This window comes from Copidosoma floridanum, unplaced genomic scaffold (assembly GCF_036245765.1).
Source record: "Copidosoma floridanum isolate Cflo_tuat_1 unplaced genomic scaffold, Cflo_Japanese_pri ptg000014l, whole genome shotgun sequence".
NCBI lineage: Eukaryota > Metazoa > Arthropoda > Insecta > Hymenoptera > Encyrtidae > Copidosoma > Copidosoma floridanum.
In genome coordinates, this window is record NW_028321891.1 from 5,781,742 (window position 1) to 5,794,267 (window position 12,526).

General features: G+C 35.8%; 2 protein-coding genes across 3 annotated transcripts; one reads left to right on the forward strand and one right to left on the reverse strand.

Moving 5' to 3' along the window:
- Positions 1-488: 488 nt before the first annotated feature.
- LOC106646282 (prenylated Rab acceptor protein 1) lies at positions 489-1,838 on the reverse strand. Its single transcript, XM_014362326.2, has 4 exons — positions 1,507-1,838; positions 1,150-1,380; positions 875-1,074; positions 489-794 (listed from the first exon to the last, which is right to left on the reverse strand). Exons 1-4 carry the CDS (start codon positions 1,578-1,580, stop codon positions 691-693), a joined length of 609 nt encoding a protein of 202 aa, XP_014217812.1. The 5' UTR covers positions 1,581-1,838; the 3' UTR covers positions 489-690.
- A 5,349-nt stretch (positions 1,839-7,187) lies between these two features.
- Positions 7,188-11,560, forward strand: LOC106641090 (wee1-like protein kinase 1-A). 2 transcript variants are annotated; one of them, XM_089591830.1, is made up of 7 exons: positions 7,188-7,401; positions 7,530-7,758; positions 7,865-8,419; positions 9,649-9,979; positions 10,062-10,558; positions 10,645-11,027; positions 11,114-11,560. In XM_089591830.1, the coding sequence occupies exons 3-7, from the start codon at positions 8,143-8,145 to the stop codon at positions 11,438-11,440; spliced, it is 1,815 nt and encodes a 604-aa protein (XP_089447956.1). In that variant the 5' UTR covers positions 7,188-7,401; positions 7,530-7,758; positions 7,865-8,142; the 3' UTR covers positions 11,441-11,560. The 2 variants fall into 2 exon arrangements, with proteins under 2 accessions (XP_089447956.1, XP_089447957.1); XM_089591831.1 differs by having other exon boundaries at positions 7,188-7,300.
- Positions 11,561-12,526: the final 966 nt, after the last annotated feature.

The following is a 12,526-nucleotide window of genomic DNA, read 5'->3' on the forward strand; positions in this document are numbered from 1 at the left end:
TTTGTAATATATAATCGTGTAGTGAGAGTTTTGCTATGTGTTATTTATATGAAATGGAATACTGACTGGTGACATAAAATGTGCGGAAAAAATTATATGATTTTAGCTTACCGCATGTTATTTTAATTTTGTTAATGACTACTATGTAGGAATATACAGTTAAAGTACCTCATGAACACTTTAAACATCTCGAATCTGTAATACTTAGTTTTTTTTAATTCTTTACGTTTTATAAACATTTATACAAAATTGTTTACAAGTCACAACATGATTAGGGGTGTTATTTTTCATGTAAAACAACAATGCACGTTTTGTAAAATTTTAAATTTAACTATTTACATTATGCGTGTGTAACATACTGTAATAAATAAAAAAATTATTTAGACAGCAAACTACTTGACATTGCTAAAAAAAAATATGTTATAGAATATTAATTTACTTAGTATCAATAGATTATTGATGAATAATATACAATTTATAAACTTACTTATCAAATTATTGCCTTAAATTAAATAGAAGTATGAATTTTGATTTTGGAAGTATTTTTACATATCTTTCAATTTTTTATGAAAAGTCTTTTGCAGTTTAATTGGTCTTCATCTCACTGATCTGTTAGTCTTTTTAGTGGTTTTAAAAGCATCATTGAACGTTGATTGAGCTTGGAAGAACAGCAACGGAGATGTTCTTATGCTATACTTGGTGCATGACTAAATGCAGCTCATCCTCTCCAGGACACAACAATGAATCAATATTGTAAAACGATACATGCAGAGCTATTAAAAAGCACGAAACTCCTGAGATAAAAAAAAAAAAAACGTTTATTAGTCTCACATGGGTAAATGAAAAAAATTTAATCATAACAATAATTGTATACCTAGAACCCAAAAAAGTACAGCTCCAGCTCCAACCAGGTAAAATAACGGAAGCGAACAAATACCAATAAATCCGTACACTTGAGCAAGAGTCAATCTGTAGCTTGCAATTATTATTGCATGTTTGGAATAAATTTGAGATGCCTTGTAACAGGCAAATAGAGCTGCCACGACTGTTATCAGCAGTAGTGGCGATGTGAGACTAAAACATACCAAATTGACATAAAATTAATGAAAACACTACGTATTAATGAAACTAAGTATAATTCATACTCACAGGCAATAGAGAACCAATCCAACAAAGACGAAAAAGTAGTTGCTTTGGAAGTACTCAATATTCTTCACAACACGTTTACTCAGTCTTGAGATATTTGGCGGTGGTCTAAAGTTATTGGTAGCCAGAAATACGGACCATGGCCTGAGGGTAGCTCTTCTGTGCTGGATCCACTCCTGAGCCTTTGGATGTCCAAACTGGCCAAGGGGTATTTGAATTCTGGGCAGCTCAAATCTAAAGATCGACAAATACAAAAATTCTCATCAGCTGTACTATGTATTTGACGTATCAATTATGCAGCGGAAAAAAAAACAACGCTGGGTTCAATGAACTGACTCATAAAATAAAATAAACACTCACCCATTATTATCTGCAACGTTTTTTTCATAAGGATTCTCCATCTCTCCGGTAACGTTAATTTCAACATCCGTCATGTTTACTATCCGTTATACGCTCACCTATAACCTGTCCCCCGTTACAGCAAAATACCGTTCAACTTGTTCCTTTTGCAAAAAGCAGGTCCGTCCCTTTAAAATATCACAGAACGATCGACAGCTGTGGGACCGCAAAGACCCTCTTTCACCAAAAATAAATTAAAGTACGCATATAAAAATCAAAGCAAAACGACACGACACACGTTGACGTCGCTTTGTCGGTTTATTTATTTTTTTCCCTCGTAGTTCACACTTGTACAGCTCGACAGCTGTTACGCCCGTACTTATCAGTGTGTATAATGTATATACGTATGTAACTATGTACATATATATATACACACTCCCACACATAAAGGCAAATCGGAGCAGCTCTTCGCTTCGCTTATACCTCTCGGTTTACTTGTGTAAGGAGTAAAATCAGCTGGCAGCTGCACGATGATACAAAGAAGAAAAAAAAAATCGGCAGCCTACAAAACGTACGTGCGCTATGCGGAAGAAAAGTCAGAGAAAAGAGACTATTTCTTTACGTTCGCACAAATCTCTGGTATATTAAATTTATAATGCGTGCCATTTTCGTCGAAACATTTACCATAATTTTTCGATCATGATGACAATATGTTCACGCTACGAAATGCAAAATGACAAGTATTGCAACGTAACAAAAAATGAATTGTTTTTCACTTTTGTGATTTTATTTTACACAAGTCATAAAGAATACCGTTATGTCCGTGTATAAGCATAATTATTTGAAAAATCGATTAATTTTTGAAGAAGCGAAGTGATGTAGATATCGAAGTCAAATTAAGATAGGAATGTAATGGCCTCTGAGAACAATGGAATATTTTACATTCCTCTATATATTATATTGTTCCTGTATAGGTGAAAACACCTATTTGTTGAAAAATTTTTTTGTTGTTGCTTTTGCTCTTTTGAAATAAAAAAAAAAAAAAAACTCCGTTTAACCGCCAGTGACAATAAGTTATTCCAACAAAGTTTAAATCGTTAAAGTACACGTGCGTATGTATTGTATTTATAAATTTGATTCTTTTTAAAAAAACAGATATGTACCTGTCTGCCTATACATCTAAAAATAGGTATGGTATCAAAAGTCATGGAGAGAGAGGGAGAAAGTTTCTTTTGCTTTAATGCAGCACGCGAATATAATATACAGGGACTCTCCCCCACCTTTCCAAGGCTCGAATCCTTCGAAAATCTCCACACCTTGGTGCTTCCGATGCGGGGGGAAAAAAAAATAAACGAAAAACTAAGGAATTAATGGGACAGAGAAGAGGAGAGCATTTATGCGGTGGTGGTTGTTGCGTGCCCAACGACGATGACGTCGACTCAGCAACGAGGAGCAACAGGCGGCACAGGTTGCAGCTGTCCCGGATGGGGGGGAAAATTCCTTTATTATGTTACACTGGGATCCTGCAACTTTAACTTGTATATACCTACTACATATATGTATATACATATTATTTCGTTCTCGTTATATTATATGGTTGTATTTGTATAAATACATCGCCGTGTGTTATGAATGCCAAAATACAATATAGGTGTACATGTTGCAAAGGGTGTGGGGGAGGTTGACAGGATGAAGAGAGGAAAGGATGTTACGAGGAGCACGTGCTGTATTATTATTATAAGTAAGTAAGTATATATATATATACACACACGTATGAGAAAACAGACTGAGTTCGGGACTGTCATGTATATTATATACATGTGTGTGTTTTTTAAAAGTCGCAGCAGCTGATCCATGTTTTTGTGGATGAACTTTTCAGTTTAATATTATTTTACCCACGTGCTCTAGTTTTCAGGGTTTTTTTTTGTTCGTGTCTCTCGTTGCTGTAATTAAAAACACGTATTTTTTTACGTGCCGGCGAAGAAGATTTAAAATTTAAAAGGCCTGGTTCGTTCGACAGTTGCATGGTCGATGAAATTGATTTTAAACAATGCAGTTTTCTTTTAGATTGTAGTTTCCTAGTAGCAAATGAAACGATTTATTAATTTTTCAGCTGTGGTTGTATCGAAAGATAGCTTCGAATAAAAAAAAGGACCCGTCCTTTTTCAACAGTATTTATAGTACCGCAAAGAGGCGAGAAAAAAGAGATGGAGTACCTATCATGCATGTATAAAAAGGGAGCGTGGAAAAGTACCACTCCGCGAGTCATGGTATATTATGTAGTTATGATAGGGAACCTGTTACCTTTGGGCCCACCAATAAAATACAAAATTAACGCAAGAGATCGGAAGAAACGCTGATTTCATTTTTATTTTTAGGAAACGCATTAAAATCAAAATAGTATTGTTTGACGATGATTAACTACTTAATCGTTGCATGTGTACGTCTCAAACAAAGAAATAAGACATATATACTCAAGCAGGAAATCGAATAAAATTATACGTGCGAGGAACCGCAATTTATTCCTCGCAAAAACATGGGAAAAAAGGATATTTCAAAGTAGGTTCAGTGATTTTCGCAACGATAACTACTTATATAATTTTTACCGCTAATTTTTGTTCATCGATGACATTTTAACTCACACAAACTCTTAAGAACAGCAATAAATGTAAGCTCGTTTTTCTCAGAAATAAAAAAAAATTGGTAGGAAAAAGTATTTTTTTAAATTCACACATCATAGTTTTTGTTGAAAACTTCACTGTTTTCTCTGCATTTAGAAAAAAATCATGTTAAGTTGTCATCTTAAGTTGTTTTACGATATCATCAGGAAATACAAATACACGTCATGCTCAATAGGTATTCAACTGTCATAGATATTATTCTTACAACGTAAAGTATTAAAAATGTGTGTCACCCCAGCAACATTAAATCGTTGAAAACAACAAGCGCGTCAATCGTCGTATAAGTATTTCCAAAGTTTTAATTTGGAATCGGAATAGCTGCCAACACGTATACATACATTTTATCATCCTACCACATACAATATGATATACCTAGTATGATTGCGTATACTGTCCAGAGACTTCTTAAAAAAATTTAATTAAGAAACACGCGCACTTGCTTTTTCAGAGTTGAATTATTTATTAATTTTAACGCCTACGGACTATATATGGGTCATTCTACCGAAAACGGCAAATTTCATGTCCCAGTCGATTACAACATCGTTTGAGGAGATATTGATCTGGAAACTTTTTTGGTTATTCAAGGGATGTTTACTGCTAAAGTTACAACATAATTAAGACCGCATGAAAGAGTATTCCTTTTATTGGGATTTAGATGCAAAAAAAGGGGCTAAATTAACGTTACGGGCTCATGTCTCATTCAAAAATTGGCAGTTTCGACGGAGCCTGGAATCAATACACGGAGTTTTTAATTTTTCTACGGTATAGAATCCTAAAGTTATTAACGCCAACAACAATTTCAAGCATTTTAGGCAGCCAAAAAAATGTTTATCCAAGAGTTGCGGGACCGAAATCTTATATTCCGGCCCTTGAAATAAGCCGTTTTCAGTAGAATGACCCATATGCATGTACGAACATATATATGTATGACTCATTATATTGCAATGCAGTTAAGTGAAATTCCAAGTGGATAATAGCTTTTCGGCTCCTCACATATATATTGACACTCACACATGTATCGCAACGATAACATTTTTATCTAAAAAGAGCTCGCATGCGCTGTTTGTGGCGGTAATAGTATATAGATAAAGAAGAACAAAAGAATGAAGAAAAAATAAGTAGTCGGGTCAAGAAAGAAGAGAGAGAGAGAGAGAGAGAGAGAGAGTGCATTTTCGGGCAAAGTGCAGATGATGCGCAAAAACGAATGCAATTATTGATGCAAGGACGGGTTTCGAGGGATGAGAAGAAACGGGGGTCATGTTTGTATTGCGTGAATTGTTGCGTGCTTTGTTTGCTGCTGTTGCTTAGCATATACTTATATCCTTTCAGGTAAAAGAGAGAATGGAGAAAAAGGAAATATATGCGTATATAGGTATATACATCAGGAGCCGATGCGTAGGGAGAAAAATTGCAGGTCTCCGCGCAAGATGCGCTCTCGCTCGTTCTTTTACGCGTGTTCCTTTCTTCGTATATATTATAATAACGTCACTTTTCGCATTGTCGTTTCTCCACACGTGCTCTGAGAGCTGTTTCTTTCTTTTACGTTTCACGTATATATAGATAATAAATTAAATCTGACACTGCAGATTTAGCAGATTTGTTTTTTTTCCATCCCTTCTTGAAAGTAGATAACTTGCAAAAGCCAATTTAAATGTTTTTGGGTATTTTTTTTTTTTACAGTTAACAGTTGCACTATACGTGTGATCATACTGTATTCTGGTGTTGAAGCGCGTTTAAACCCGTATTGTCCGTAAAATTATCTATGTCCGTTATTCGTTGTTCTCAGGATTTTCGGTTGGCCAACGCACGTGGACTTTCGACGACAATAGCTTTCACGCCACAAAGTGTTTCCTAAAAACGATTGAGTATAATTTTTCTCACGAAATTTTAAATTAATAGCGTACAAAACAAGATAAGAAGGTAAGTGTGCACTGTAAGTATTGCGTTTTGAAATTTTTCGACTCAAGAAAATACTGAAAAACATGTACGCACCTATTAATTCGCGTACTTGAAGAACCACTGCAATATTTTACGTTATGTACAAAAATGGAAAACGATCGGAAAAAAAAAATTGATGAAAAATGATTTCAAAATCTAATAAAAAATTAGGAAAGATCGTTAAAAAAAATGTATTTGTAAGGGGTAAGTGTTTCGTCTATTTAAACAAGATAAATCCAATGGAGCATCATAGTAATAAATAAAAAACAACGTCCAATGGTGGTACTGTCATATTTTGAATTTATTAAAAAACAAAACGACGTTTCGGCCGTTTGGACAACGTCCCGGCCCTCATCAGGTACAAAAATCTCTGACTCTTACGAAAGGGATGTAATGTTTTACATGTAATGTAATGTAATGTAATGTTTTACATCCCTTTCGTAAGAGTCAGAGATTTTTGTACTTGATGAGGGCCGGGACGTTGTCCAAATGGCCGAAACGTCGTTTTGTTTTTTAATAAATTCAAAATATGACAGTACCACCATTGGACGTTGTTTTTAATTATTTACCAACTGTCATTGGACGTTTTATTTGAACATCATAGTAATACTTAGCTCTACAAAAAAATCCAATCGTGTCGTCTAATGATCAACGATTATAAATCAAAAAACGTCAAGACCTAAAGTAAGTATCTGTAATTCTCGGTAATTGTTGTTCCTATGCACATTCATACTATGGTCTCTATCTCTCTCACACCCCCTGTCATAAGTCATAAGGTAATTATAAGAGAAAACAGCCCCCGATCGGCCCTTGTGTGAGTGATTCAGTATTGAGCAATGAGTGAAGTAGATAGAAAGAGATGGCAAATAGCAATTAGGTGCTTATCGGCACTTTCGACCAATCACACGGCTCCTAGACTTCAACGGCCGGCGGCCATTTTAATATTATTTAAAAGCTGCGCTATCATTGGCTGGCCAAGTTTGGAGTTTCGAGAGTTTCCCCCCGTTCGTTGCGAAAGTGTGAAAAGGACAGAAGATTGACGTGACTCCGTATACCTATATAAGGCGAACCAACGAGAGAGATTGTATAGTCTATTTACGAGAGGTCTAACTGCTGTAGTAAGCTGTAAGCACTGCTGACTGGTGCTGTGCTGCTCTCTGCTGTCGGGTACTTTCAAATCATTCGATACGCCATAGGTATAGTAAACACCATACATACACCATATACATACCTATATATATGTACATCCACTCTATACTACGAAACAGTGCGAAAGCGGTAGCGTGTAAACGTGAGGGTATGTAACGAAAGTACTTCTTACATTTTGAATGAAAATTAAACAATTCAGCGTTGTCATTTGCTACGTTAGTTATAACATTTTGCATCGAGGATGAAATTCTAACGAGGTGGTTTTTTAAATTACAGTTATCGACGGGCATTGACGAAAATATATAGTGCCAAAAGGACTTGCAAGGTATAAGTAATATAAATTTCGAGGCTAAACGCACAAGGAAACGTGAAAAGTGTGTGAATAGCGACTGCGCAGCTTCTCCCATATTCCTTACCCATTGAAGTTATACGGACGTGATTGGGATTTGTGTGAAATTTACAACTCCGTTGTTACTCCGACTTAGACATCGGAAAATCTTGTTGTGTAAGTAGTTTTATCTATGGCGTGCAGGGTCAAAAAAAAGAAACTGTTTAGTAGTTTTGTCCGTGTGTGATACGTGTGTCTATATATATCTGTATATATGTTATAGGATACCACACAAAAACATAATTCGAGTATCGGAGCTATACGTTTCGGAGCGTTGTTTGACGAACGTTTTCGTTAAGAGGACACAAACTCGAGACGCGGGTCCTTGGTCCGTGGAGGTTGACCTCGGACCTCCTCGTGCTTCTTCAGTGAATAGAAGTGTTCACGGGTAAATCATCGTCGACAACGGTGCTAAATACATTTCGAAGTGTGAGTATAGTGACGAGTGAATCAGTGTCGACACCCATACTAAGTTCGGCATCCGGAGCAACATCAGATAAAATGCAGACCCAGTGGCAACCGCAGCAGGAGGACGAGCAGGAGTTGCTGCTTAACACCAGCTGCCGCACTACCGCAAGCTCGGGCTGTGACGTAGACGATATGTGCTCGGTAGACGAAGAGACTTTGGGCTCCTCGCCGAGGAAGCCGCCCGTGTCCCTGCCGAGGAAGCTGTCTTTCGATAACGTGGACATGGACACCACCGAGGATAATGAGAACGAGGAGGCTGCTCGGGGTGGCAGTAGTGGTGCCAGTGCTGCTTTTTCTTCCGGACAGACAGGTGCGTGTATAAAACTTTTTACCTCTGGCTGCTTTTTTTCTTCTTTCTTTCTTTTCTCTTTCTTTCCTTCCTTGGTCGTTTAAGATTTGCTGATGCGCCTTGCAGCTGCCGAGCATCATGCGAGAGCCTATATTTTTTTTTGTGATTGAGGGCGTTGGAAACGTTCGTTCATGCATGGGGTATGTGGATGTGTGGTTTGGCAAACATTTTTATTTGAACTTGAACGCCTATTTGGACCTCAACTCGATGACTAATTGAACATTCGCCTCTTGTTGAAATTCAATACTTATGAAAATTTAGTGCATGCCATTGAAGATTTTGGAGTTTCGTGAAAAATACAATTTGTAAAAAATGATTAGTCCTGGAAAGTAGAACTTTTTGCTGCAATTGCTATTTTTCTTCTTCCACAGATGTAAGTTAGATTGCAAAAATGCAAATACGAGAATCTACGAGAAAGGTCACTTCATTTAAATATAGTAGTGGAAGGGAGATTTACTGTAACATTTATACCATTTTAATCATATTTAAAAACTCATGTATTTTTCCAAACCAAGTATCGTTTGTGTCGAGTGTACAACACACAATAACATTCACATCTTTTAGTAGTAGTCTAAATGAAGCACATAACTTTGACTCCAATGATCTAAGTGAATAATGACCAATGGACACAAAGAACAGGAAATTCTCATTATTTATGTGTCTAGGTTGTCCGAAACATATTACATTTAGAATGTTTATTTCAATTAAAATAAAAGTTACGTATTTTTGACAGTAATGATTTTAGCCAAAAATACATTAAACAAATTCATGTTAATAGTTAATTCTATATAAAAATAATTACATAACTATAGACCTTAAGAGATTCACATTTTCATAAATTTGAACAACTTTCCATGTTGAATAAGCTTGTGTAAAAAAAAAGATTTCTAAATACTTGATACCAGATGATTAATATTACATAGACATCGTTGGTAATACAAGTTTCATCATCTAATTTATTTAAACCACTCGAAAATACCATCAATTGTATTCATTCGAAATTCAAAGCATGGTTGATCAACGTGTTATGACGAGATTATTATTTTAATATGAATACATCATCTACCAGCTTTTAATAATATCCTACAGAATCCCTAACAATTTACATTTTTATCTGATAATTTGGATGAGACTTTAATTTTTAGAAAAAAGCAAGTAAAACAATTAATATTCAAAGAAAATTTTTCTAGTTCCAGTGAGTGTAAAGTCTTATCAAAGGGATTACACTCAGTCTAAAATGAACAGCATGACATGCAGCCCTCCTTACAAAAAAGTGAGAGCGTTGAGGCTATTTGACTCACCAGCCACGCCAAAAACTCTAATAGAAAAAAGTGCTATGCACACGCCGTTGCCAAATAAATACTCTGCTACGAGACTATTTCAACCGGACAAGCCTAAAGCCACACCAAGTTATTGTCTGTCCAAATCTGATAGACCATCAGCAAATATCAACCCATTTACACCAAATGGAATGCTCATCACAGCCAAGAAACGGAGTAGATCTAAATTAAGTGTTAATGGGTATGTATAGATTACAAGATTCATAAATTTTGAGTGAGGAATATTAATTTAACCATTAATTGTATCTTGTTGAATTTTATAGAACACCAAAGCTATGTATACCTAAATTTGACCTAGTTGATTCTGAAGGATCTGAAGATGAAGTTGAGCAGCCAACAAAGCGAGTGGCTCTTCAGGAATCTAATATCTCACGCTATTACCAAGAATTTCTTGAGTTGGAGCTACTAGGCACTGGAGAGTTTGGATCGGTTTACAAATGCATTCACCGTCTAGACGGTTGTAATTACGCTGTAAAAAAGAGTATCAAGCCAGTAGCTGGCAGCGTCAGCGAGAAGAATGCTCTTAATGAGGTCTATGCGCATGCAGTACTTGGGAAACACCAACATGTCGTCAGATATTATTCAGCATGGGCTGAAGATAATCACATGATCATACAGAATGAGTACTGCAATGGTGGAAGCCTTGCTGATGCCATTCAAAAGATGCGAAAGGACGGCAAGCTATACTCAGAGGTTGAGCTCAGGCAGCTGTTGTTACAAGTAGCCCAGGGTCTAAGATATATTCACAGCATGCATCTGGGTAAGTTCCTGTCTTTTTTATATTTATTTCATGTCTAACAAAAATACAAAAATTAAATCTTTATTTTTAATGTTGTTCCTCAATAGTACACATGGATATAAAGCCAGGCAACATCTTTATATCGCGTGAAAAAGGTCAGATGAGGGTGAATTATGATTCAGCTGATGACGGTTTTGACGAAGAAGAGACTGAGGAGGAGATCACCTACAAGATCGGCGATCTGGGACATGTCACTTCGATAAACAACCCGCAAGTTGAGGAGGGTGATTGCAGGTATTTACCAACGGAGATCCTTCGTGATGACTACACGCATTTGACCAAGGCCGACATATTTGCTCTGGGCCTTACAATGTACGAAGCGGCTGGAAGTGGTCCTCTGCCCAAAAACGGTCCCGAGTGGCACAGTATTAGACATGGCAACCTCAAGGAACTTTCCCAATACAGCCGTGAATTCAATGACTTGCTTAAGGTATAATTTTATCATGGATTTTTTTATTAACAACTATAGTTTGTAGACTGCTAATGTGAAAAAATCTATTTTTTGTCGTATTGCAGCAAATGATTCATCCAAAGCCAGAAGTTCGACCCTCTGCTGTGAGCTTAATCCAACACCGAGTCCTTAGTCCCAATGGCAACAAGACCAAGGCTCAGTTACGGCGAGAACTTAACGCAGAGCGTTTGAAAAATGAAATACTGTCGAAACAACTGCAGGAAGCAGCAAAGTGCCTCAAAACGATCGCACCCAATGTGGTTAGCTTGAATAACAATCAACATGGCAGTACCACTAACAGTGGCTACAAGCTTAGGCCAACGCCAACAAGGACGTCATCACGAGTCATCGGCAAAAAGGTCAATCGTAGCTTTAGTGCCACTAATATATAAGAAGGCAAGCCAGTCTTTCGCGATAATCAAGCATTTCGTGTTTTTTAATATTAACTTTTCTTTTTAAACGTAATTTTTTTTTGAGACTCGCAATGAAAAAAAAAAAAAAAAAAAAAAAAAAAACAAAAACAAAACAAAACAAAAACAAAACAAAAAAAAACAAAAAACAAAAAAAAAAAAAAAGGAGGAAAAAGTTAGGTGTGCAGATGCCTGTTGACACCTTCTGCATTGTGATATCCAGTTACTACTTTTTTTAGTATGTAAGTCGCTAAAGACGTTGTTTGTTTTTCATTAGAAAATTTGAATAAAAAATATGACGAATTTTATCGCAGTTTTATGTTTCACTGCATTCGATGTTCATGTTGTCACTTTTAAACCGTCATTCTCGAGTTATGTAAAATATTACTATTTCAATATCAAATGTATTTCTCGCAAATCTCTGAAAATATGATAATCTAATGATTTTTAATTATTCACTCAACATTTTGATGGTTTAAACATAGAGTGTCTGCGTAAATAATTATTCAACAATCTAAACTCCGACTCTTGTCGTAATCCACACTGAACTTCAAAACTGTTAACACTTGTTACGTTAAACACTTTTTAAAAATAAGCTTTTCACAGGGCAAAGTGTACATGTAATCCTCCGAGAGCCTAACGAATATTTTCATTATTTGATATGGTTCAAACTTGATAAATTATTTTTTTTTCGATATATTAGAAATTATATTTTGCTAAAAATATTTGTTTGCACTTGTGACATATTTTTCCAAAATATTAATCACAAATTATTTATGCATATCATGTGTAATAATGTGAATTCATGCATCAATTCTTCTTGCTAACTGTCCCTGGTTAATATTCAGCCATGTGTTTATAAAACTGAGGTTTTCTTATATTTAGAACAGCCACAAATTTTACTAGGCAAACAAGGGTGTATGCTATATCTTCCTGCGTGATTATTATTTAAAAATATTTTTCTTTTTAGCGCAGTAATTGGAAACAACCTGTATTTCAAATATATTTTTTACAAAGAGTTTCCCAACCCAATTTATGTCAAGTATCTGTCAAAAATAAATTTTTTAA